Source organism: Labeo rohita, chromosome 19 (assembly GCF_022985175.1).
Source record: "Labeo rohita strain BAU-BD-2019 chromosome 19, IGBB_LRoh.1.0, whole genome shotgun sequence".
In the NCBI taxonomy this organism is placed as follows: Eukaryota; Metazoa; Chordata; class Actinopteri; order Cypriniformes; family Cyprinidae; genus Labeo; species Labeo rohita.
Window position 1 is genome coordinate 22694942 of NC_066887.1, and position 27991 is coordinate 22722932.

General features: G+C 35.6%; 1 protein-coding gene across 9 annotated transcripts in view; it reads left to right on the plus strand.

Moving 5' to 3' along the window:
* The window catches only part of igf2bp3 (insulin-like growth factor 2 mRNA binding protein 3), a 35698-nt gene extending 8975 nt beyond the window's left edge, over window positions 1-26723 (plus strand). For 2 of the 9 annotated variants that reach the window (XM_051137120.1, XM_051137129.1), the window contains 14 exons: window positions 1196-1244; window positions 8763-8814; window positions 8920-8983; window positions 11516-11794; window positions 14900-15055; window positions 15177-15299; window positions 18597-18732; window positions 18832-18966; window positions 19135-19206; window positions 21589-21711; window positions 21827-21901; window positions 21987-22118; window positions 22223-22336; window positions 25946-26723. In XM_051137120.1, coding sequence (XP_050993077.1) covers window positions 1196-1244; window positions 8763-8814; window positions 8920-8983; window positions 11516-11794; window positions 14900-15055; window positions 15177-15299; window positions 18597-18732; window positions 18832-18966; window positions 19135-19206; window positions 21589-21711; window positions 21827-21901; window positions 21987-22118; window positions 22223-22336; window positions 25946-26044 — 1609 coding nt within the window. In that variant the 3' untranslated portion in view covers window positions 26045-26723. The remainder of the gene's footprint in view (window positions 1-1195; window positions 1245-8762; window positions 8815-8919; window positions 8984-11515; window positions 11795-14899; window positions 15056-15176; window positions 15300-18596; window positions 18733-18831; window positions 18967-19134; window positions 19207-21588; window positions 21712-21826; window positions 21902-21986; window positions 22119-22222; window positions 22337-25945) is intronic. The other 7 variants (XM_051137121.1, XM_051137122.1, XM_051137123.1 and 4 more) reach the window with 7 other exon arrangements.
* The last annotated feature ends 1268 nt before the right edge of the window (window positions 26724-27991 follow it).

The window sequence follows — 27991 nt, forward strand, 5'->3', positions numbered from 1 at the left end:
AGCTGAAAGATGCCTTGACTGACTCAATAACCTACCCATAAACACACAGTACTGAGATTAGAGAACATATTTTAACATCAAATTCAATTCAGTATTTTAATGGATAAAATCAGTTTATGGAGGGCAAAAGGTGTTTCCTGCATGCGAAAATGACTGCTGCTGATGCAGCTGTCTGACATCTCGTCCTTGTATGTTGCGTTGTGTAAAATAATATAATTTACAGCACAGTGAAGACTTAAATAAAATGTATACAAACCTTTATTACGCTGAAGAAGTGCACTGAGAACCGCTCTCTCCTGTAGAAGGCGTGGAAAACCTGCATTCTGACTAACTCAGCGGCTGGGTTGTTTCGACGGAGATAGGCTGAACGCAGCAAATGGGTAGAGAAAATAACCCAGCAGCTTAGTTACAGAAAAACTACCCAGCACCTTGGTAAAAACGTATTAAATAACCAAATAAAATGACCCAACAAACTGAACCTAGCACTTGGGTAAAAAAAAAAAAAAAAAATTACCCAGCTTTTTTTTTTTTTTTTTGCATAAACTTACCCAGCACCAGGGTAAAAAAAATATAAAAAATAATCCAATAAAATGACCTAACAAGATGAACCCAGCATTTGGGTTAAAAATAAAACTATCCCAGCATATTTTTAGAGTGCATAAAACTACCCAGAACCTGGGTAAAAAAAAATATTAAAAATAATCCAATAAAATAACCCAAATGCTGGGTTCAGCTTTTTGGGTCAAGAAAAATAACCCAGCAGCTTAGTTACAGAAGAACTACAGAGCACCTGGGTAAAAATGTAAAAAATGACCCAACAAGCTGAACCCAGCACTTGGGTTAAAAAATAAATAACCCAGCATTATTTAGTGCATAAAAACTACCCAGCACCTGGGTAAAAATGTTAAAAATGACCCAACAGACTGAACCCAGCATTTAGGTTAAAAAAGAACCCAGCATTTTTGAGTGCATTATAGAGATGATGTTACTCAAATCTTCCTTTACTGGGTGCTCCCAGTCAGACTCAAAAGCTGTTTTTCCCACCAAAGTAGTAAATGTGGCTTGTACGAATCTGGACCATTTTAGTCCAAATATGACTGACTTGTGATTTTATTGCCTAGTGTAATTTTACAATGACCACTCTCTGTTTTTTTTTGTTTTTTTTTTTTTTTTTTTTTTTTTTTTTTTTTTGCAGGAGCTGCAAGCTGCAGATCAGGAATATCCCACCTCACATGCAGTGGGAAGTAAGTGCTGCTTTTTTATTTATTTATTTATTTTTACCTCCCGGTTCTCTGAGGTGAAGGGTCTCATATGAGGTGTGATGTTGAAGCAGTACTGTGACTTGCTGGCTCACCGCTACACCTCAGAAGAGTTGGTATTTGAGCCACCAACCCTCTTGAGTAATGTCCTAAAATTTGCCATCTTGGACCAAACGTGTGCATACACTCTCCAATAAATACATTTTTGTGTTTCAAGCAATTATGCTTCGTATTTATTAAATCAGAGATGTTCCGAGCAGTCTTTTAGAAGGTAGTCTGTTGTCCTTGTTCGTTTTAGAGGTGTGTGACTTGAATTTTTTGAGCTTTGAGAAGCCTGGTTATATGACTTGTAGAGTTATAAAAGTCACGTAACATGCTGATGTGCAGCTTAAGTATGGTCACTAGTGTAGTTCAGATCTATTAAAAGCGTATGATGCTCAGTAAAAAAAAAAAAAAAAAAATCCCCTTTACACCTACTAACCCATTGTTATTGTCCTTCACTTATCAGATCAAACTATCTGTAGAAGCGTTCGCGTGTACGGCACAGTACGCCGCTCTTTGCCCTGCCGCTTTTCATGTGAGCTTGAGACAAGCTCTCGCTGACCCTTTGAAAACTTGCATGACATGCTTACTTTTCTTGTCCCGCTTTCTCGTTTCGTTCCTGTTGCGCTGTGTGTGAATAGAGCCTTACAGAAGTCCACAAAAGTGCTCTGATCATAGGAATCAGTTCAGATTCAAAACTGCATTGTGCGCCGGCATTGTTTCCTCAGCTTTTACATCCATGACCGATTCCTCCAGTGTTTGAATTACTGGGGCAGCTGGGAGGGGCTGAGACCCCCTAGTTCTCCCCTAGTTATATGTAAAATCAGGCCTGGGGGGCTTCCCAACTACCAGTTACATTTAAATGTATTATTACAGTGGTAGGTCATTACCTCCTTGATGTTGGATTAAATGTAATGATTTAAAGAAACATTAGAGTCGACAATAACTACAATTAAAATGGCCACTCACAGTGCTTTCCATCATAGGTTTAGTCCGCAACATGTCATATAATAGGGAGCTTTTGGTGTTTTTTCCCTTTCTTTTTCCATAGCCAACTCAATATAATGAGCTTTAAAAAAGCTACTGTGGACACCAGAATTTTTGGGGAAAAAAATAAATTTAATTTAAACACCTGCGTTATTAAAACTATATTTTTGATTCTTCGCCATTTGAGATTTGCCTGTTTCCTTGTGAGTCACAACATTGTATATGAATTGAGTCAGTGTACATCCATTTGAAACTGCACCTGTCATTAAATCTGAAGACGACCCAGCGTTGTTTTGTACCTCGCTTTTTGGTTTTTGGCTTTATGTGAGGAATATTCCATGTGTCACGTTCCAGGGAGGGAAATGGGCATCCTAGATAAATTTGTGCTGGTCAGTTTTCCACTGAGGCAAAAGTTGTTAAACTTTCTACTGAAACCATGAATTGCATGTTTTTTTTGTCTTGGTATCATTTTTGCTTTGTTTTAGTGAAGTTCAGATTATCATTTATAATCTGGGGGGTTTTAAAGTTAAGATACAAACTCTTTATTTACTCACTTAAACGGTTTCTCCCTTTCCTCAAGTTTTGGACTTTGCGTGTATGTTTGCAGCAGTGTTTATTGCATGTTTTATTACAGGTAAAATGAGTAAACGTCTAATGGGATTGTTTGCCATCACCGTAAACCGAAGCTACGATATATGAAACGCTGAGGCTAATTTAAAGGCTATATCAATGTATTGATCACGATGAGCGAAGTGTTCCTAGTCAATATGATGTATTATGTTTAACTCTGTAAAGGCTGACATGCAGTGTTATTTTTGGAGCCGTTTATTGAACCTTTACATGCACAAAAAATGGGTTTTGTTTGTTTTTTTTTGTATTATATTTGATACATGAAGCTTTGATGGTTCATCTGGTTCCTTAATTTTATTAAAAGGCCCAAAACTGCAAAAATACACCTTTTGGTGCAGTTGCTGATATTTATGTGGCCAAAAAGTAAGATTAAATTCTGATAACTTGTAATGTAGATCAGTAAAGTTTTAAAATTTTTAGCAAAGGGTACACACATGTTTTTCAGCCTGGTTGTCATGTATAAGAGCACCTCCAGATTTGGTTTGGTTCTCACACTGCACATAGTGTGTACCATTTAAATGTAACAGTAAATGAATAATAGTCGTGATGATATTATTGCATTTTTAGTTGTTGCGCACCCCCCCCTTTTATTAAACTTTAAAAAAAAAAAAAAAAAAAAAAAAAAAAACTATATTCATCTATAATCTATATATCATTTTCAAACTTAAAATCAGCAAGCCTTTATTTTTGCCAGGTTGCCGGCAAGTAAGTATATGCACTGCCCGTTAAAGAGCGTCACTGAATGAAATGTCACAGTTTTGCATTGTGCTTTGAAAATGGCAGTGGGTAGCTGAGATTTATGCTTTCAGTTCGAATTGAAATCTTATACAGTATTACAGTTTGTTCATCTAAAATGGTAGTTTTGAATTAACCGCTGTCAACCATGTCGGTACGCAAATGAGCGTTCTTAACTTATTTACACGCCACATTTTTATTTATTTATTCGTTTATTGTATTTTAATTTTGGTTGTGCATGCGCACCTGTGCACCACTTATGTGCATTCCTGATTATAGCAAAATGCTCTTACTCAAAATACTCAAAATATTTCTTGTAAATATCAGTTTTCATGCTATATCTCCCAATAATATATATTAAGATATTTAAATGCTCTTTAGTTTTTGTGGGAGGGCAAACCTGTAGTGCAGTCGAATACAGTGAAGTACAAATAAACATTCAAGCTCAACAATCTGATATCTAATTTTTTTTTTTTTAATATACATTTGAATACTTTATTCTAATATTATGGATAATCAAGTAGGCCTAAACCACTTTAGTGCAGTAAGTGTAAATCTTAAAATATTACTAACAATGATTTTTTTTTTTTTTTTATTGTTTATTTTATAAGTCAGTAGAAGATTTTACAGCCAGACGTGTACCGTGATCTGAGTACCTTTTACGTAAAAGGACTTTTAGTATAATTCTCTCAATCAGGTGATAATTTAGAGGCTGTAGAAACTTGCGTGTCATGATAAAGTAGGCTTTAATATAGCACTAGAGGACAATACATGATACCTGTAAAACAAATGTGTTCTCTTTTGTTTGACACTTAAAAATGAGGTTTTGTTTTTTGTTCTTTCCTTCCCTTTTCTCCTGTTGTCGTTGTTGTACAGTTACATCAGGTGCAGACTGTGAAGAGAAATGGTGTAGTCCCCCCCCAAAAACATCTTGCATTAATACCGTGTCAAGTTCAATACAGTTAAACTTCTGATAACTGATAACTGTCTGATTACCCCTAAATATATTTAAATTTCTTTGTACCTTGTACTTTGTACACTAGTGACCATACTTTTTGTGCTGTTTCTAGATGTAACAAAAAAATTGTCTTATGTTAATGGCCACATGCCTTCTGTGTTTCCTTGGTGTGTAGCAGTAGTTATAGGTCTTATAACCTTATTTAGCTTTGACTCAATTTGAGGAAGAAATGACTAAACACTTTTTTTTTTTTTTTTTTTTTTTTTTTTTTTTTTTTTTTTATGTTTTCTAGTGGAATTAATAAAAATCAATACATAGAAATGAAATGTCTTCCCTGACCAGACAGTAGGTCCACGGACTGGTTCTCTCTTATATTTAACAATCCGAGCTCAGCAAATGGATAAGAATGATCAAATCAGAACTCACGTAAATCTACTAAATTAATGACACAAGTGTCTGTTAAATTTTTTTTATTGACAGTGCTTTGACATTGTCGATAAAGTGAATGGCATGTTATCTTGTTTTGAAGTACATATGTACACGGCTTGCATGCAACCTGTACATTTTAAGCATTTGGGCTGAATTTGTGGAAAAGGGGGAATATTAGTATGTTGCTCACTTTGCTACTGTAAATATCACCTTTAATATTTAATGTGTATATAAAATAACAAAATGTAACTTCTGTAAATTTATGCATCATTCTGGCATACTATACGGCTGTGCATGTTATCCGCAGCTGAATTCTGCTGAAGTATTTATGATCTGTCTGATGAATCATGACTATTCAGGTTTTGCCCTGTGGCGGTGAGCTCTGTTGTAGTTTAGTACTCAGACTAGTATTATTCAGCAATAGAATAGAGCTGTTTGTAGTCCGTAAACCCGGAAGAGAATTATCATTTGAGCCATGTGTTCCTTTGGGAATTTTCAAGACTTCATGTTTTGTCCTTCAACCAAAATTAAATAATCACACCTCCAAACATGCATTTTGAAGCTGCTGTTTATTTTTTAAATGCATGTAAGGAAGTTGCTGCAAGTGCCGCTAATGTGTGCGAGTTACTGAGTTTACGTGCTTGACGAGGCAACCAGCCATTATTAATTCCCATGTAGTAGCTTATGTAGCACTGCACGTTTTGTAATAAACACTTTTGATATATGACTGTTATAGAACAAAACATGAGACTTTTAAAATTGTATGAAAATCTGAAACCGCTGTGCTAAAAAGCCATTGGAAATTCCAGAGGGAACCTGTGGTGATTTAACCTTCCAGTTCGGTAGATGGAAAATAATTTTTCAAGGTCATAAAGGCTCACTTCTGATTTTATTTATTTTAAGCTGTAGTCTGTTTGTTAAATCAAAAGGTAGACATGATGAAAGCATTATTTTAGCATATATTATAGTTAGGCCAGTAAACTTTAGTTTTATTACGTTTTTTTTTTTTTAATCTCACATACCCACCAAGGCTTTAATTTATTTGGGAAAAAATATAGTGAAAACCTATAATGTTTTAGGAAATCATTACAATTTAATAACTTTTTTTTTTTTTTTCCTTCCCTATCTTAGTATTTTATATAATTTATTCCTGTGGTGGCAAAATACATTTTCAGCAGCCATTCCTCCAGTATTCAGTGTTGCAAAAATAATTCTGATATGCTGATTTAGTGCTGTTTTTAGGTGCAAATTCAGTTAAACTATTAAAACATGCACTACTAAATTTATGCTAAATATCATGAGGCTTTTAGTCAAATTTGTATTTAGATGTACACTGTATCAACTTGATACAAGCGTGATCCGAATGTTAACCAGAAAAAATGGTCCATGTGTAATTGTTTCATTTCTCATGGATTTACAAACAAATGTGCTAAATTTATAGCACGCAAATTTTCCTCCTTTTATTTCAGCCCAAAATGAATCTGCAGTCACATGATGTCAGGCTGCGAAAATGTCAAGTACCTACTTGAGCGAGACTTAGTTATTTAATCTCTCCCTTTGTTTTTCTTTGGGTTTGACCTCCCAGTTGTATTCAGATAGAAGGTATTTGTGCTTGTGTTGTAGTCTTGTTACATGTTGAGATCTTGAAGTAAGTGTGTACGTGTTATCTGTGATGGCGTGACTTTGGGGATGTGTGCGTTTTGCTGTGCGACCACGCTCACGCGAGCTTAGTTGGGCTGGATTCTAACCTGCTGCCCCGTCTGGCTGCAGGCCTATTGCATGTGTGGACGCCCAGAATGTGTAGATCAACCCCATCCCCCCCCTTCTCCTCACTGCATGGTGTCTGAAAGCCAACCACACCCCCTTCCTCTTTCACCCGATTGAAGGAAGCCTTGTCTTATTGGTCTAGGCTCAATGATTGACTGGCTACGTAGCCAATGGCTGGAAATGCCCAATGGTTGCTGGGAATTCCATAGTAATGCACACGCCAACCAATAGGACTGCTTGGAATGGAGAAGGGAAGTGGTGGCGGTTAGGGGGGTTGTGGGCATTAGTATGTGTGACGTATAGGGGGCTGGTGTGTGTAGAAGCCTGTAGGCTTCCTTTTACCCATGTTCAATGTTCGCCTGTACGCCTCCTCCACAGCAGGAGTGGCGGAAGCGAAGAACTGCAGAGAATGAGGTGTAAAACACTGCTTTCTTGAATTATTTATTTATTTGCAGAGGCTATAATATGTTTAAAAAAGAGAGGGGGAGAGAAAGAGGTAGATTCCACAAAAGCTTGGTTTTCTTTTGATTTTAAATATTTGGTCAATATCCAAATCAGCAAGAGGCGTGCTGTTTAAAGTTGGCATGAAATGACAATATACCATATTGTGACCCTGGACCACATAACCAAAATCTCTCTCTTTTTTTTTTTTTTAAATTGTATTTCTTATATATGTGAAAGCTAAATAAATAAGCTTTCCATTAATGTATGGTTTGTTAGGATAGGACAATATTTGGCCGAGATGCAACTATTTGAAAGTCTGGAATCTGAGGGTGCAAAAAAAAAAATCGCCTTAGCAATGCATAGTACTAATCAAAAATTAAGTTTATATATTTACAGTTGGAAATTTACGAAATGTCTTCATGGAATGCGATTTTAATATCCTAATGATTTTTGGCATAAAAGAAAAATAGCTCATTTTGGAGAATATTTGGCCGAGAGGCAACTATGTAAAAGTCTGGAATCTGGAGGGTGCAAAAAAATCTAAATGTTGAGAAAATCACCTTTAAAGTTGTCCAAATGAAGCTCTTAGCAATGTGTATTACTAATCAAATATTAGGTTGATATATTTACAGTAGGAAATTTACAAAATATCTTCATGGAACATGATCTTAATATCCTAATGATTTTTGGCATAAAAGTAAAATCGCTTATTTTGACCCATAGAGTGTATTGTTGGCTATTGCTACAAATATACCCGTGTGATTTATGGCTGGTTTTGTGGTCCAGGGTCACATTTATTTTCTAAATGCTAAATGCATTAATTTTTATGAAAATAGACCCTGCCGTATACAGGACTTGTCCCAAACATTTAGTCCACTTAAACCTGATATTGCAAGATGACATTCATCTATGTTCATTTTGGAGTACAACGCCAACATCTCACTCAAGTCGACAACTGATTTTTTTCGGTAATCCATTACACTTGAATGTGCATCACAAATTTCAGTCTCAGTTGCCTGGCTGTTGCCTCAAAAAATGGATATTACTAAAGAGAAATATAGGTTTTGGAATTCATTCTTAGTTTCTTGGGACATGGGATCATAAAATGTTCATAAAACAATTCTTGTATAAACGGTTGCATAGAATTGTGACAAATGGATTATTTACAATTCATAAATAAAGCCATGAAATGTCGCTACTTGAGTTTTATCGTGACTTTGAAGAGACCAAAAAAATTCATATTGTCATTTACTCTCCCTCATTTGTTCCAAACCTGTGTGCATTTTGAAAACGTTCATTGTTGTTTTTTCATTGTATGGAGAGGAAAAAGTTTCACAGAAGTCAGTCAGTCAGTCATACTGTTTTGAAACTACATTAGTATGAGTAAGTTCACCCAAAAATTATCCCTTTAACACTTTGAAGCTATACCACCTCTACCGTGATGTCTAGTCTCTTACACCATTAGTCTTAATCACAGTGTGAATGTTTCTCTTGCTTGTCTTCACCTGCAGGTTTTGGACGGGTTGTTAGCACAGTACGGCACAGTGGAGAGCTGTGAACAAGGTAGGATGTGCTCCTCAGCAGATCGTCATTTAAGTAGTAATCCATATATTAACAGCTTAGTTAATCTCTCTCCCTCTGTCTTCCTTCATTCTCTTCCATCTTCAGTCAACACTGACACGGAGACTGCTGTCGTCAACGTGCGATATGGCGCCAAGGACCAAGCCAGAGAGTGAGTATCATCCGCCTCGGATTCGGCCGGCTCGGTCAGCACTCCACCCCCCTCCAGAGCGTCTCTGTCCCGCGTCTCGCAGTGAAATGTGAGACTGTCAGTTCAACATGCACTGCTATTTGGTTTTATTCAGCAATTATAATAACTCATTCAGTGCCACCTACTGTTTGATTAGTAGAACTGCAGAGCGGTCGCAGGGGTTGGTGAACAAGTCTCTGGTAAATGAATGGAAAGACTCGGATAAAAGAATCTTCAGTGATTGTTTGTGCACAATAGGGAGTTCCTGTTACCATCCGCTAGTGGATGTCAGCGAAAGATTCGGTGGCTTTAAAGGGCTCCGGCATTCCATCACGTCTAAGCCTCATGCTCTAAAACCCCCCATTGGTTTCGCTTAAGTTTTACATGTGTCCTGTTTGAGAGGGAAGCAGAAAAGCATGTTTTCATGCCCTTTGTCTCAGTCTCTTGAGCTATTGCCCAAAAATCGACAATATTGAGCAAAAATAGCTTTTAGAATTCAGTTTCTGAGGACCTGTGCTTTTAAATCTTTGCAATATTTTGGGTTTCTTTCGTGACGTTCATATAATAGTTCTTGCACAAACTGTTGCACCGAACTGAGACAAATTATGCAAGAATGGAATTATTAAAATTGACCGAAATGCATAAATTAAGCAATTGTTTTATAGTTATACTACGTTTGTATTTAGATTCAAATCGGCAAGAAGCAAACTGTTTAAAAGGACAGTTTAACCAAAAGTTTTTTTTTTTTTTTTTTTTTTTTTTTTTTTCTTCCCCTCACCCTCATTGCTTCCAAACCCATTTATGCAAGAATGAAATTCTGAATATTTTCTGGAAAGAAATGCTCCCGAAGACTGCTTGGTTTTTAACAAAATACAGTAAAACCAGTAATATAGTAAGAAAACTATTTTTGCATAAACGGTTGCGTTGAACTGTGAAAATTATGCAAGAATTGAAATATTTACTGAAATGCAGAAATGAGGCCCATCCATGGGTTTATTTTCAGCAGTTTTTATAGTTGTACTATATTTTGGTCCAAAGCAGCAAGAGCTAAGCTCTGTAATGGAGTAGTTTAACCAAAAAATGTGTTAATAATCTTTAAATGAGGCCATTTTAAAATAAAGGTAACAATTAACAGTGCAGTTCATTAGTTAACATGTTAACCAGATGTAAAGTAAATGAACACTACTTCTATAGCATTTATTAAACTTAATGTTAATTTCAGCTTTTACTAATGCTTTATTAAAATCAATGTGCACTGTGAACTAACAGGAACAAAAACGAATGACTATTTTTATTAACAAAGATTAATAAATAGCGTAATATGTATTCTTCATTGTTTGTTCATGTTAGTTAGTGCATTTAATGTTAAGAAATGACACAGTGTTGTAAAGTGTTACCAATATTTTATTTTATTTTTTTATTTTATTTTATTTTACCACTCATGAAAAGCAAGCAAGAATTTTGGGATGCATAAAAATAGCTTTGTGTGTTCATCAATCTATTATAGCTTTATCCTTTCACTGAAATATAACTTTCAAAAGAATTGTGATTTTAAAAATTAAAGAAGCTCACTTCCAGAAAATAAAATGTAATTATAATTTACTCACCCTCTTGTCATCCAAGATGCTTGTATGTCTTTCTTCAGTTGATAAGAAAACATTTCAGGAATTATCTCCATATAGTGGACTTCAATGGTGCCCCCAGGTTTGAACTCTAAACGATCCCAGCCGAGTTAAAAGGGTCTTATCTAGCAAAACGGTCATTTTTGAAACATTGCCAATTTATATACTTTTTAACCTCAAAAGCTCGTCTTGTCTACGTCTGCGTGAACGTGTGTGTGTTTTTTTTTTTTTTTTTTTTTTTTTTTTTTCCCCGGGTCAACACAGTTAAGGTGTGTCGAAAAACTCCCATCTCATTTTCTTCCCCAACTTTAAAATCGTCCTACATCGCTGCGGAAATACCGACCCAGTGTTTACAAAGTGAAAATGATCATCAAATGCCCTGAAAGACGCACCCAAAAAAGGTAAAACTGCCAAGTAGGATGATTTTGAAGTTGAAGAAAACGAGACAGGAGTTTTTCGACATATCCTAAACTCTATTGACCTGGATTACAAAGACTATGCATGCGCATCGCATAGACAAGACAAGATGAGCATTTGAGGTTAAGAAGTATATAAAATGTCAGTTTGTTTTGAAAATGGCCGATCGTTTCGCTAGATAAGACCCTTCTTCCTAGGCTGGGATTGTTTAGAGCCTGCATTGAAACTGCACTTGGAAGTTCAAACTTGGGGGCACCATTGAAGTCCACTATATAGAGAACATTCCTGAATTTTTCCTCAAAAAAACTAATTTCTTTACGATTGAAGAAAGACAGACATGAACATCTTGGATGACAAAGGTGTGAGTAAATTATTTGTGAATTTTATGTTCTGGAAGTGAACTTCTCCTTTAAATGAAAAGACCTCTTCACATGTATGTTAATGTTTCCCATCCTTCTGTTATTCACTCTTCCAGAGCATTGGACAAATTAAACGGCTTCCTTATGGAGAACTACGCACTAAAGGTTTCCTATATCCCAGATGAGACGGCTGCAGTAGATGCCCCTGCGGTAGGCGGAAGGAGAGGTTTCAACCCACGCGGACCGCCTCGCCAAGGCTCTCCCAATCTGGGCGCGAGACCCAAACTACAGTCAGACGTGCCTCTACGCATGCTGGTGCCCACCCAGTTTGTAGGAGCTATTATTGGCAAGGAAGGTGCTACCATCCGCAACATAACCAAGCAGACTCACTCAAAGTAAGAATACTCTGTGTACGTAGTTGTAAATAGTCCTGTTTCACACCGTGCACGTAAGCACTGCATATTTACTTTGGCATACATATTAAGATGTTACAGCATTCACACTATGCTCACAAGGCTCTACGAGCAAAGTGTCAGCTCTAAATCTATTTTTGCATGTTGAAAATGCTCTATCCGTCTTTAGTCTTTAACGCGAAAGTAAGCCTGTGGGTGAGACTTCCGGTTCATTAGCTTCTATAAGGAAATGACTAGAAGAATAGCAACGTGCAGTAAACGGTTAAACTGTTTGCACTGCAAACCAGTGTGTTCATAATTAAGATAATGTATTAAAATAATATGGTAAGACACGCCTAGATCAAGCAGCAAAATTAGCTGTTTTCTACAGCTAAAAATTGCTGGACGCGGGTGAGACCGGAAGCCAGACCCATAAAGCAGTGCCCACTCTTACAGGAAGAAATGGGTGGATAAATGTTTTTCTCAAGATCTTTCGCAATATAAGACTTAATGAAGCCACAAAATAAACTACTAAGTGAATTAATCACGGTTTAAAAAAAACAAATGTTTGGTTTGTTAAAAAATTAATCATGCAATGTCTCATGCAATCAGTCTGTGTAGGTAGATTGTGCTAATTCTTAAAAATAATTTCACTGTAATTAAGTTTGTGAATGATCCACTTCTGACATTGAATGTTTTTACACATCACTGAGACTAATTTGTGAGATTTTAACAATAAAAAATCAATTGTATTAATTGGAATTTTTTTTTTTTTTTTTTTTTTTTTTTTTTTTTTTTAGTACTTTTCCCAGTTGACATTTTTAAAATGCAAGTTTGATTAAAGTTAATAAAAAATTGCATGTTTTATGCATTTACTTGATTTTAATTAAATATCTATTTATTTATTTACTTGCTATTAATTGAAATGATTAATTTCAACCATCGTAAATGATTTTCTAAATTATATTTTTAAAGTTTGAAAATAATTTTGTGCACCCTTTAAATCGAAAAATATTATATTATATTATATTATATTATATTATATTATATTATATTATATATTGCTAGCCCATATATAATGTACACTACCAGTCAAATGTTTTTGGACAATACAATTGTTTTTGTTTGTTTTGTTTGTTTGTTTGTTTGTTTGTTTGTTTATTTATTTATCTTTTCTGCTCACCAAGCCTGTATTTAATTGGTCCAAAGTACAGCAAAACCAGTAGAATTTTGAAATGTAATGTAGTTTATTCTTGTTAATTTTTATTTTATTTTTTTTAAATCTGCATTTTTAGCATCATTTATCCAGTCACATGACCCAATGACCCATTAGTGCTGCTTGAAAGTTTGTGAATCCTTTAGAATTTTATATATTTTTGCATATGTACTTACATACTTACACACAAACATATGACCAAAAAGTTCATCAAATTTTCATACAATTTTTGAAAATTAACAAAGAGAACCCAATTAAACAAATGAGATGAAAATATATACTTTGTCATTTATTAATGAAAAATTGTCCAGCGTTAAATATTTGTGAGTTGCAAAAGTATGTGAATTTCTAGGATTAGCAGTTAATTTGAAGGTGAAATTGGAGTCTGTCTGTTCAGAAGTGTTTTGAGTCAATAGGATAACAATTAGGTGTCGGTTTATACGCTGTTTTATTTAAAGAACAGGGATCTATTAAAGTCTAATCGTGTTTGTGGAAGTGAATCATGGCACAAACAAAGGAGATCTCTGAGGACCTCAGAAAAAGTTATTGTTGCTCATCAGGCTGGAAAAGGTTACAAAACCATCTCCAAAGAGTTTGGACTTCACAAATCCACGGTCAGACAGATTGTTTACAAATGGAGGAAATTCTAGACCACAGTTACCTTCCCCAAAAGTGGTCGACCAACAAAGATCACTCCAAAGCAAGATGCATAATAGTTTCTGAGGTTGCAAAGAACCCCAGGATAACTTCTATGCACCTAAAGGCCTTTCTCACATTGATTAATGTTGAAGTTCATAAGTCCATCATCAGGAGAACAATGAACAACCATGGTGTGCATGGCAGAGTTGCAAGGAGAAAGCCACAACTCTCCAAAAAAACACTGCTGCCTGTCTGCAGTTTGTTAAAGATCATGTGGACAAGTCAGAAGGCTATTGGAGAAGTGTTTTGTGGACGGGTGAGACCAAAATAAAATTTTTGGTTTAAACAAAAAGTGTTGTGTTTTTGGAGAAGGAAAAACACTGCATTCCAGCATAAGAAGAACCCTATCCCATCTGTGAAATCATGGTATCATGGTTTGGGCCTGTTTTGCTGCATCTGGGCCAGGACGACTTGTCATCATTAATGGTACAATACATTCTGAATTATACCAGCAAATTCTAAAGGAGAATGTCAGGACATCTGTCCATGAACTAAAAAAAAAAAAAGGGTCATGCAGCAAGACAATGATCCCAAGCGCACAAGTCATTCTACCAAAAAATGGTTAAACAAGAACAAAGGTAATGTTTTGGAGCGGCCGAGTCAAAGGCCGGACCTTAATCCAATTAAAATGTTGTGGAAGGACCTGAAGCAAGCAGGAGGAGGAAACCCACCAACATCACAGGGTTCAATTGTTTCTGTACTAAAGAATGGGCTAAAATTCCATAAGTCGTTGTGCAGGACTGATCAGCAGTTACAAAAAACGTTGCCTGCAGTTATTGCTTTAAAAAGGGGGCACAACAGATACTGAAAGCAAAGATTCACATACTTTTGCACCTCGCAAATATTTAACACTGGATAATTTTTCTCAATAAGTAAAATGACAAAATGTATATTTCTGTCATTTATTTAATTGGGTTGTCTTTGTCAACTTTAAGGACTTGTATGAAAATCTGATGATGTTTTTCATTATATTTATGCAGAAATCTAGAAAATTCTGAAGGGTTCACAAACTTATATATGTATATGTATATATATGTGTATATATATATATATATATATGTATATGTATACGTGTATGTGTGTGTATATATACACGCATATACATGTACGTGTGTGGTTTGGCGTCTGGAAAGGAATCCTAGAGTTGGTTAGACTGCTTTAACAAGTTTATTACATATTGTGTGTGTACACAGGATTGATATCCATCGTAAGGAGAACGCAGGGGCAGCGGAGAAGCCCATCACTGTTCACTCCACACCAGAGGGCTGCAGTTCTGCCTGTCGAAACATCATGGAGATCATGCAGAAAGAGGCGATTGACACCAAGATGTGCGTTGATACACAAACACTGTGCGTCATACGGTTTCTGTTTATCTGTCTTCATTAGTCATACTACACTGTTATGGAGTTATTTGCGCTCCATGTTGCACGTTCAGTCCCACTATACCCTTCTCCTCTCTCTCATACACAGCACTGAAGAAATCCCTCTGAAGATTCTGGCTCATAATAATTTTGTCGGCCGCCTGATTGGAAAAGAGGGACGCAACTTGAAGAAAATTGAACAAGATACTGACACGAAGATCACAATCTCACCGTGAGTAGTTTTTTCGTTATGTTCTTTATACTTGGAGGTCAGCAAAAAAAAAAAAAAAGTCAGAAGGCTATTGGAGAAATGTTTTGTGGATGGGTGAGATCAAAATATAATTTTTGGTTTAAACAAAAAGTGTTATGTTTGGAGAAAGAAAAACTGCATTCCAGCATAAGAAGAATCTTATCCCACCTGTGAAACGTGGTGGTGGTGGTGGTAGTATCATGGTTTGGGCCTGTTTTGCTGCATCTGGGCCAGGACAGCTTCTCATCATTAATGGAACAATACGTTCTGAATTATACCACATATAATGTACCCACCCCCTTGTCATCCAAGATGTTTATGTCTTTCTTTAGTCGTAAAGAAATTGTTTTTTGAGGGGAAAAAAAATCAGCATTTTTCTCCATATAATGGACTGAATGCAGCTTTGAACGATCCCAAATGAGGTTGTAAACGATCCCAGCTGAGAAAGAAGGGACTTATCTAGCATAACGATAGGTTATTTTCATAAAAATAATACAATATACTTTTTAATGTCAAACGCTCGTCTTGTCTTACTCTGCCTGGACTGTTTTTTTTTTTTTTTTTTTTTTTTTTTTCTGGTTCATGACAGATAGGGTGTGTCGAAAAACTCCCATCTCATGTTCTCCTTCAACTTCAAAATCATCCTATATCGCTGTTTTAGGGTGTTTGATCATCTTTGCATGTTCACTTTGCAAAGACTGTGTCGGTACTTCTGCAATGATGTAGGATGATTTTTGAAATGATTTTTGAAGTTGAGGGAGAAAATACAATTGGAGTTTTTCAACATACCCTAACTGTCTTACACAGAGTTCAACGAGAGCAAGGCAAGACGAGCGTTTGAGAATAAAATGTCTTTTTTGCTAGATAAGACCCTTCTTCCTTGGCTGGGATCGTTTGAAGCCGCATTTAAACTGCATTTTGAAAGTTTAAAATCGGGGCACCATATCAGTCCATTATATGGAGAAAAATGCTGAAATGTTTCCTCAAAAAACAATTTCTTTACGACTAACGAAAGAAAGACATGAAAATCTTGGATGACAAGGGGGCGAGTACATTATATGTAAATGGAAGTGGACTTCTCCTTTAATCTTTGTTAATGTTAATGATAATACAGACATTTATTGGTAGTTTGTTCATTCACAGTGCTTTAACTAATGTTGACAAGCACAACTTTGATTTTAATAATGCATTAGTAAATGTTGAAATTAACTTGAAGATTAGTAAATGTTGTAGGAGTTGTTCATTCATAGTCCATGTTAACTAAAGTAGTCAACTAATGAACCTTATTATAAAGTGTTATTCAGTTTTCTTGTACAGTTGGTTCAGTTGGAAAGTTTGTCTTCCATCCAGCCTATTACTAGACAAAATAGGCTGCATGATAAGTACTCAAGTGGTAGTTTGACATTCAAATGTGAGGGAATTTATAATTTATTATTTTTTTTAAACATACTGCTGAATAAAATGCATCTTTCTCGCTTATCACTTGCATGTGACTGGTTGCTTCCTTTGCTATGTGCGTAAGGTCGTCAACCTTAAAGCATGTAACTTGGTGTTATTTTAGTAGTATTTATGTTTATTTATTCATTTTTTGAATTAACTTAAAGTTAATATATTTTGAGTTTATTTTATTTTAGTACTTATATGGGTCGTTCTATGGAAATGTCAATTTTTCTGTCCCTAGCCTTTACAGAAATAATATACTTGAACACTTTAGGGTTACAATTTCTTTGTTTTAAAGTGTTTTAAAATGAAATATGATGTTTGAACAATTACACCTCCTTGAGCCGTTAATGTGGCAATATTTGTTTTTAAATTAATTATATAGATTTCCGAGCATCACAAAACTGCTCGTCCCCACAGCCACTTTTGAAGTTTTTCTATCATAACTATCAAATATATGATGTAAATGGCATAAAAAAACTAAATGCTGAATAAATACTATATAACATATAATAAAAGTAGTGGTTAACAACTGGAGTTGTTACTAACAAAAATAGTTTATTTTGAAATAAAAATCACACTACTGACATCACTTGACTTCCTCCTTCCTGTGGTTTGATACCTTGCAGCAGCCATTTTGTAAAATTAATTTTTCATTAAAAAAGTCACTGGTGTTACCTTCCTTATGGTAACAACAGTGAAGATCAGTATATCAGGTCTTATGTCACTGATGATTCATTGTATCACTTTTGTTTGTTTGTTTTCTTAATGTATTAAATAAATGAAAACTTTCTCATTTCTTCCATGTAATTTTTTGTTTGTTTGTTTGTTTGTTTGTTTTTTTCTGTAACTCCGATGACATGTACTGAATATAAACAGAGAAATATTTCATAACCTTTAATATTGCCAAAGAAGTTTACACAGTGACCAAAAATGGTACATGTGGTCTTTAAATAATTGCACAAAAAATTACAAAAAAAAAAAAAAATAATAATTAAGCTGTTATTTATATGTATTCATAAAGTCCAAAGTAAATCTAATAATGTGGTCTGTTTAAATGTTAGAAAAAGAAATGCATTAAGACGTCTTGCAATACCAAAAGTGGACATTTCTGTAGAATGACCCATATGCTATTATGCCATTTTTAAATATTGTAATTTATATATTATATATTTTAATTTATATATAACTTGTATAACTATTTATATATTGTAATAATATTAGCTTTTAGTTTTAACTTTTAGTCCATTATATACTATTATAGTGTTTGTTTTATATTTATTTTTATATTCAGTTTTCAGTCTAATTTTTCTTTAAACACATTTGTTTGCTAAAACTATTTTCAGCATTAGTAGTCTTAAAGGGGACATCAGATTTTTCCCTTTTCCACAAGTTGGTATGATGATTTGGGGTGTTCATGAAATGTCTGTAACATACGTAATTCCTCAGTGGTACTGTAAAACACCCTTTTTACCATGTCAAAAACAGCTCTGTTCACAGCAGCCCATTTTGGTGCATGCCTCTTTAAATGATGAGCTACTACTCGTCCTGCCCCTCTCTTTAATTTTTTTGTGTATTTGGTGCTTACGAGACATTATCACTACAGCTGCTGGAGTGCAGGGAAAATGGTGGACGGCGTGCAACTGGCGTACTTTTTTGGACATTAAAAAAAGGAATGTATTTTTATCATTGTAGGATGGTTGTGTCTACACACTGCTAAGACTTCATATACAAACACCATATAATAGTAAATTTTGCATGCATTGTCCTCTTTAAAAACGCTGCTTTTCTTTAGCATGTATTTGTAGTAATACAGCTACTGCTTTTTTTCAATCCTAGGCTGCAGGATCTGACGTTGTATAACCCAGAGCGCACCATCACCGTAAAGGGTACAATAGAAGCTTGCGCAAAAGCAGAAGAAGAAATCATGAAGAAAATCCGTGAGTCCTACGAGAACGATGTAGCTGCCATGCATGTAAGCCTGCAATGATTTTCCATTTTTGTCTAAAATTGCATACAGCACAACAACTTCATCTCAAAAAAAAAAAATCTCTCTTCCCTGTTATTCCCCTAGCTACAATCTAACCTGATTCCAGGGCTCAATCTGAACGCGTTGGGTATTTTTCCCGGTGCTGCGAGCGGAGGGATGTCACCCTCTGTGGTATCAGGACCTCCAGCTGGGGCTCAAGCTGGCTATCAATCATTTGGGGTAACAAAATTGGATAGAATTGTGTGTTTGTGTGAGATGTTTGTGTTTGGTGTACACTTACGAGTGGGGAGCGTATTAATGTATGTAATGGCAGAATGTGAAGTGGGCGCCTGCGATCTGTGTGCGCGTGTGGGAGTGTGCGTGTTAATGTGTGTGTTTCTCCCGTAGTGCAGCGTGTTTGGGGGTGAGGTGCCATTTTGGGCCTCCACGCTCTCCTCCAGCAGCAGCACAGCCTTTTCTGTAAGTTTTTGTTTATTACCCACCATGCACTGCATGGCTTGGCTGCTCGCTACTGGATTGGCTGAAGGGACAAACGTCTGCTCCCTCATTAGATGCTGCCCAGGGGGTGTTGCTCAGCCTCCACAGCTAACAGAGATGCTGAAATGCTGCAGGTCTGATGTTTAACACGTAACGTGTATTGACGTAGACCTAAAGTGCTTTGTGTGTGTGTGTGTGTGTGTGTGTGTGTGTGTTGGTGAAGGGTGAGAATGAGTGTCGTCAAGTTTGCCGTTAGATGGGACAGGCATGAATAACATGAATTAGACTAACCCATCAACTAGGATGAAATGCACATGTGTGTCTCATTTGTGTCTATATTGTCTATATAGCCCAAGAGACTTATCGGAGTCATTCTCAAGTTGAATATTTGCCCCATGGACGTTGGTAGATTAATATAAAATAAATACAAGAAGAATAATTGCAAGAAGATGCAAACATTTTATTTTTAGATTTTTGCTGCTGTGCCTTTTTTAATAAATGACTCTTCAGATGTGACCGTAGGAGGTTTGTTCAACACCAGTGTTTTTTTTTTTTTTTTTTTTTTTTTTTTTTTTTTGTTTTTTTTTTTTTTTCATACTTTTATTGGTGTCAAATACCCACATCATCTTAAACCCATACTGAATGTATATTTACAAAAAGTGGCGAATAGAATTAATTTGTATTTGATTTTATTTTATTTATTTATTTATTTATTTATTTATTTTTAGTATTATTTATTTTTTTTAATTTTTTTTTAATTAAATCAAAATGACCAGATTGTATATACAAGTTGCAGAATTGATCACACAAGACTTACTAATTATATATATATATATATATATTTTTTATTTATTTATTTATTTAAAGAGAATTGATTTTAATTCTTCATTTACTCTATTGTCCTGCTTTAAATGATGCTAGAACATGTTTTTACTAAAACTACATTAATGGGTACATTTTCTAAATTTCTTCTGGGGAAAATATTAGAAATATTGAATATAAAGGTGAACAGATTTTTGCTGCTGTGCCATTTTAATAAACGCCTCTTTAGATGTTGTTGTTTTTTTGTTTTTTGTTTTTTTTTGTTTTTTTTTTCTGTCAAATAAACATATTATGTTAAACCCATACTGACTTTATATTCACAAAAAGTGGTGAGTGGAATGAATCTAGCCACGACAAATTCATAGGCAATTAATCCAGTTATAAATTTTATATGATTTTATTTTTTAGAAATGACCAGATTGTGTATACACAAGACTGACCCATGCATATTTATATGAAAAAAATGTTTTTAATATGAACTACATTAATTTAATTGCATTACATTACATTAATTTCTTCTAGACTTTTTCTAGAGGGGTATTATTTTTCCAGTTTTTATGCAAAATAGGATGGGTGTCATTCATCGTACAAAAAATCCACATATGTGTCAAAGAGATGATACTGACATTCCAGCCAGGAAATCTCTAATATGGATAAAGGCATTGCTATTGCTGTAACTGAATAAAAACAAGATATAACATTAACTTATTGAATGATGAAATGTAAGGACAATAAACGCTGGTCTACAATAATGTATGGTTTATCTGTATTGTTCAAGCCATCTCAGGGATTTTCATAATGATTAATTATATTTGTAAGCCGTTGCTAATTGACAGACAGTATAGAATATATTGTCTGCCTCATTCTATGATAAGAATCCACATCAGATCACACAAGGATATTTCAAACACTCGACTGATGCTGTGAAGTAAAAAAAAAAGTTAATGTTCTCTTTTGTTGGACAAGTTTAGAAAGGCTTATTGCATTTCATTAGAAGGGAAGATGCTTTGCAAGTGTTGCTTTTTCAAATATAAGAAGGGAGGCTTTTGCTCATCTCAGCACGTGAAATCACGGGCACACACACAGCAAATTTCGAGAGAAATAAAACAAGGAAATTATTTAAATGCAAAACCGAAAAACCGCAATTCACAAGCATGTATTGAACCGTGGATGTAGTACCGAACGGTTTGATATTATTTTGAGTATTGTGACATCCCTGGTGTATATATCAGGTTAGTTACATCAGGATTGTGTTAAAATGAGGTGTTTTTGCAGCTTACGTTGAATAAATGGTGCTTTTGGTGTGGCATAGATAAGTTATGAACCTGGCAATATATTTCCAAAAAGATCAAGTCTTGATTCCTTATGTTATGAGTGAATAATTGACTTGTTAAAAATAGTTTCTTTCAGAATAGTTAATTGGCTGTGTGAAACAAGATGTTGTTTGTCTGTTTTGTTGTTATATTCTCTGAATGTGTCTCCATAAAAGCATTTATTTGGTGTTAAATGTGTGATCATAACTCATGAGTATATTTGTGTCAGCAGCCACAGGTGGAGTCGGAAACCGTGCACCTCTTCATTCCTGCTCTGGCAGTTGGTGCTATAATCGGCAAGCAGGGCCAGCACATTAAACAGCTCAGCCGCTTTGCTGGTGCGTCAATCAAAGTGAGTGATGGCAAGAAGGAGCTTTTATAACCTGATACTGTTTGTTAAACACAATAGTTATTTTGCTATGCGGTAGCAATGTTAAAGTTAAAGACCTGTCATTTTGTCTGGATAGATTGCACCTGCTGATGGGATTGACACCAAGCAAAGAATGGTCATTATTACTGGACCACCAGAGGCACAGTTCAAGGTAAAAAACGTTTTGATGTTGTATGACTTAAGCCATTGTATGAATATTCACTCATTTGATTGTATATTCATGCTGTTTTTCTCAGGCTCAGGGACGTATCTTTGGGAAGTTAAAAGAGGAGAATTTCTTTGGACCGAAGGAGGAGGTTAAATTAGAGGCTCACATAAAAGTGCCATCATTCGCCGCTGGCAGAGTCATTGGCAAGGGAGGCAAAACGGTAAATGACCACTTTACATTTAACTTTTTAGTGCTTGTGTTTCTCTTTACAGATGCATTTGTCCTCAGCACTGCATGTTCATAGCTGATCTGTTTACTCTTTAGGTGAATGAACTACAGAACTTGACCAGTGCAGAGGTGGTTGTCCCACGGGACCAGACGCCTGATGAAAATGACCAAGTAGTAGTAAAAATCACAGGCCACTTCTATGCAAGCCAGGTGATTGAGTTACTAGACATACTAAAGTATGTCTATATGTATAATAGCATGCTTCATAATTATTTTCATTATTTAAACAGAACACTGGGTATTGAGATTGATATGGCTTAAATTAACATAAATGATGTCTCTTACCAAAATATGTAGTAGAAAACCCATGAAAGATTTACGTTTAATCTCACAGTACTATATTTAAAAAAAAAAAAAAAATGTGTACATTTTATCTAAACATTTTATCTACATTTCTATCTAAACCAACCCATGTTCTTAACTAAGATAACTTAAGTCAAAGTCAGTGAATTTACGTGTACCTGTACCTTTAAAGGGAACTCAGTGCTCTTTTTATTTGTGGTATACTGTCTCAATCTAATTTACATTCACACTGGTGTTTTAGAAGCCAAACAAATTAGAATTTAAAAATAAGTTTTCTATTATTTTAATTCCTGTGACAGTAATAGCCATATATTATAGAACAATTCCACGGTAAAATAAATGAAAATGAATATTTCGTAGGTGTATTTTTGCTTTACGCTAGAGTAGGGAAATTACAGTACTACTTTCTTGCTTTCTACATTTGAATTTGCACTGTGGTAACGCTGCCCATTTTAAACTGCCAGCTGCCAGCAATTCACTCTGCACTTATAAGCTTTAATTTTGACAGAAATGAGAGTAGAGCTTTTGTTTTGAAAGAGAACTCCAGCTTCAGTGAAAACAGGCTTACAAAAACGTGTCTCACTACAAATCTAGTGAAATGCTGTAATAATCTGCCACTAATATCAAGCATACCTGGTGGCTGTTGCATTCCCAAACATGCTAAACTCACCGCACATGCAATAAACGAGTTAACTGCATTCGTTCACAGTGAACTGATTCATTCTGAGGTGTGGAAACACTGGATCACGAGCTGATTGCATGAACGACGTGCCGTTTTTATGTGTATCACCATTATTTCAATGTTAAATGGTTGCACTCGGTGAGCTGCTAGCGCTTCCTGTTGATATATTTACCACACCACAACACAACTTAGAACTCTGAAAATAAAATACTGATACGATGACCACAGCTACTGAAAGAGCTTACAAGTGGTGATGGATATAGGCGTAGATGTGAACAAAATGCTGTACCGTCGATTTATTTATTTTTCTTCCTCCACAAGGTGTCTGAACACCCCCCAATATCAAGTGAATTCCATACTGAGAAACTCCTTCAGTGGCTGTGGTGTCATGACAAGAGTCTGCATGTTTACATCCTGCCAGGATGGCATCTAGCATTTCTTGTCTCTGGCATTTGTAAGCTCTTTCAGTAGCTGTGATGTACTAAAAGCCTCCATGGCATCAGGGCTAAAGTGGAGAGAACAAAGATGCGAGTCTTTAGAAAGTGTTGTTCGTCCACAGGCATCTTCCCATTCTTTTCTCCTCTTCTTGCTAGGAAAGCAGTGAAGACTTAAATCGCTTCTCTCAGGGTTTCCGCGGGTCTTAAAAAGACTTTAGTCTTAAATCACTTTTCTGTGAAATAATTTCATAAATCAGATCAGCAAGTGTTAAATTCTTATGATCATGGCATTATTTTTGAGAGGGATTGTTTCCTCATGCGTTTCATTTAAAAGCCATACGACAGTCGCATCACAGATCAGATTTCATTTATCACCTGAAGAGGGTGAGTGCTGACTGACAAGAAGAGAGAGGTGAGAAAGACAACACTATGGCGGAAGAGTTTCAAAATGAAATGCTAAAGTGCCTGGTTTTTTTTTTTTTAAAATTGGATTTTAAAAGCCTGTTGACTTCTGCCATTTATTTACAGTGATAGTGAAAGTTTCATATTTATTTGGTTTCACAGTGTTTGCTGGTTTTTATTTATTTAAACTGTATTTTTTTTTTAAATATATATTACATCAAGGTGTATGCTGTGCTTCCAAGCTTTCTTCTTCTTCGTTTTCTAATAAATGTTCTGTTTCTTATTTACTTGGTTGCACAGTAATTTTCAGTTTTGTATACCTACTTAAACTTTTTATTAGTTTTGGTAATAAAAATTTGTTACGTTACGTTAATGCGGCTAATTTTAAAGTGAAAAAATGTGCACAACACTTTTACAAGCTTCTTAAAACCGAAGGAAAGTGAAGAAAAGAGGGAAAACTCAAATGAACTAAAAACAAACAACTGCTTGACGCCGAATTGCCACTAATTTGAAAGTGAAAGTAAAATGTGCACGTGGCGTTTTTATCGAAGGAAAGCTAGGAAAAGAGGGAAAACTGAAACAAACTAAAAACAAGCAATTGCTAGATGCTGAATTGCTGCTAATTTGAATATAAAAATAAAACTCGAACTATACTTGGAGAACATATTGCTGTATTTTACCTCCGTTTTTTTTTTTGGTTTTTTTTTGTTTTTTTTCTCCATTAAATCATGCATTTAACTGATTCATTCAAAGCAGCTGATTCATTTAATGAATCCACCGCTGTCAGTTGCTCAGAAACAGTTGCTATGGATTCCTGGACTTTGGAACAATTTTTGTTGCTGAAATAGTGTAAAAAAAAAAAAAAGGTCTGACTTTATATTAAGTGGTCTTGCATCATAATATGTACTTGCATCAAAAAATAAGTACAGTGTACTTAATGTGGTCATTGTATTGCAAAACAGTTTTGGTACTATTGAGGTGGGATGTGGGTAAGGTTACGGAGAGGTTTGGTGGTATGGGTAGGTTTTAAGGGTGGGTTAAGATGTAAGGGATGGGTCAGCAGTGTAATTTATAAATGTAATTACTAAAATTATTACTGATGTAATTACATGCAGGTATTTTTAAAATCTAAGTACAATGTAAATACATGCATGTACACAATAAGTGCATTGTATCGTATGATTAATTTCAGTGTAAGGCCACTTAATATAAAGTGGGACCAAACAATGAATAAATAAAAAAAATTTAATACTAATTGTTTGATTTTTAACGTTTGTGAAAACGACACTCTTGTGATATTGCTTAACTTTTTTTTTTTCGAGGATTTTTATTAATTTTGGTGAAATTTTTGACACAGTTCCTCATTAAATTCTGACCGGTACAGCAGTAGGCTGTCAAAAGAAAGAAAATTAGAAATAAGTTATTGATTGCATTTAAAACCGTTTTACATCGCATTAATGATGTTAACAAATAAATCAGACAATGGACCATCAGCTGTGGTCTTGACCGGTCTTTAAATAAAATCCCAAGTCATTTTAGTCCAAGACCAAGACGAGACAAATGTGGATGAGCCAGAGACAAGACCTTCAAAAAATGGTCTTGAGACCGGTCTCTGGTGCTACAACACTAGCTGTTAGCTCACAGAGTGCAACTATTTTACATAATAGAAATAATGGCGCCTCACCCTTAGTCCAAAATGTGTATATAATGTCGTTTTTTTCTTTTTTTTTTTTTTTTTAATGCAAATCTATCATGGGTTTTCTACTACATATTTCAGTAAGAGACATCAGTTACATTATATTAAGCCATGCAAGTTTTAATACCCCAGGGTTTTCTTTAAATGATTAAAATAATAATAAATAATTAGTATTTTGATTGTATTATGTTTTGCTGTTTTATTTGAGTGTTCTTTTTGTTTTCTTTTCTGTGTACCAGCTGGCCCAGAGGAAGATCCAGGAGATTATCTCTCAGGTGAGGCGGCAACAGCAGCCCAAGGCCTCAGCCGCAGGTCCACCAGTCGCCCGGAGGAAATAGAGCCACTACGTCTTCTCGGAGACTGAAAGGACACAGGACACGTCCATCTCAGGGGTCAGGGAATGTCCTTACAACCCCGCCCGCTTTTACACCCATTCCTCCTGAAGTTTCAGTGAGATTGCGTACACCTGCACTTCCCTGCACCACAATCCCGCCCCCCTCAAAAACAAATCTTACGAAAATCAGCCACCCAGTCCTTGCCTTAATACAGTAACTGCACAGACCTTAATTGACAGACAGTAAAAAGTTCAATTTTGTTACGAGTTTATCGGGAAATGCAGCGTTTGAGTGTAAAAGGCTTTTAAAGCCTGTTTTTAGGGTAAGGAATGGGTGACACAGGGTGGGGTTTAAGGTCTTTGGCTTGAGATGGAAAGAGGATTAATGGAAGTACGCTGTCCTGGGATCCATAGTGGCATTTTATAACTTTGGATGCATTTTATAGATTAAATAGATATATATACATATATGAAATTATGAAAGAAGGTGGAGCAACACTGCCACTTATAACTGAGGGAAGTGTTGATTGGTGTTGGCCAGGAAACCAAGTTAATATGCATTTTACTGATCTACCTCAGGCTAGAGTACCTCAGAAGAAAAAAAAGAAAATGATATATGAAAAAAATGTTCTGTTGTTTTTTTTTTTTTTTTTTTTTTTTTTTTTTTTTTTTTTTTTTTTTTCTTTTGCTTTGTGGTATTTTGTATACTTTATAAAGCTAATAGTTCTTGAACATTTTTATTTTTTTAAGAAAATGTAAAATTTAGTCTGCAGTTAACGAACGATGCTCGAACTCCTCGTCTTGCTCCATTTGTCGCGTGTGCGATGAATAACTAACTCTATATATTTTTTCGCACGTCGCTTGGGTTCAGGAGCGGCGTTCGGGCTTCTACGTTAGCTACAGATAGGAGAAAGAAAAGAAAAGCGCCTCAGTGTCGCTGAGGAGCCACCACCCTCTGAACACCGTCAAAGTAATGAGAAATAACGCCACCCGTACATACCGCAGCAATGCCGTGCTAATATGCTAATAACTGTCTCGGCGGTAGCAGACGTTTCACCCGCATTTCATTACACTTCAGTTAGGGTTGGATGCAAGCAATAGAGGTCAGGGGTAAACAAGGGTCCTGCTGTAACCTCTTTGACACTCCCTCATCCTCAGCGCGACTAGTTGTATATCAAATTAAAATAACGACCAGCCCGATTGAGGTTGTTTTTTCTTTTCCCGCGCTCATAGTTAGTTTTTTTTTTTTTTGTTTTTGTTTTTTTTCTCTCCCTTTCCATTTCCAAATAACGCGCTCCGTTTGGTCTTGGGACGGGCTTGTTTTGGTTTTGTTTTTGCATCAAACTGGGCTTTACATGCCGAAGATTTTCAGTGTTTAACGTCAGTCAATGCATGTCAGGAGTTCGGGGAGTTACACTGTTTGCTTTTGCGTTGATAGCTATAGGTTACAATAGTCAAGGGTGCGTCTCTAGGCTAACGAGCAGTAACGTAGAGATGGACGCGCGAACGGTTTCATTTCTGTCTTTCGTTTATCATTCAAAGTGGAAAAAAGCAAAAAAATATATATAATAAACTTTAGCAAAGAAAAAACGAACGTTTAGTAAAAAAAAAAAACTGAGAAACCAATATTCCTTTTGTTTTCATGCAGAATGTAAATATGATTTGATTGTGGTAAAAGAGTGCATCCATGCTTCCACACTAGTAAGGCCATTGTCTACCTCAGCTGAGGAAAGGGTGGGTGGCGGGAATCCTTCCATCTCACCCGAGACCTCCAGCGCGCGCAGCGATACCTCAAGTCCCTCGCGAACACTTCCGCACTGGGTACGCGCGTGGCGCCGAGCGCTGACCAGGGGGGGCACAAGTGATCGTTTTGTTTTTCTTTCCACCCTTCTCTTACACCGTTTTTGATCTACCTCTTATTAGAAAAGTATTTAAATTAGAGGCATATTGC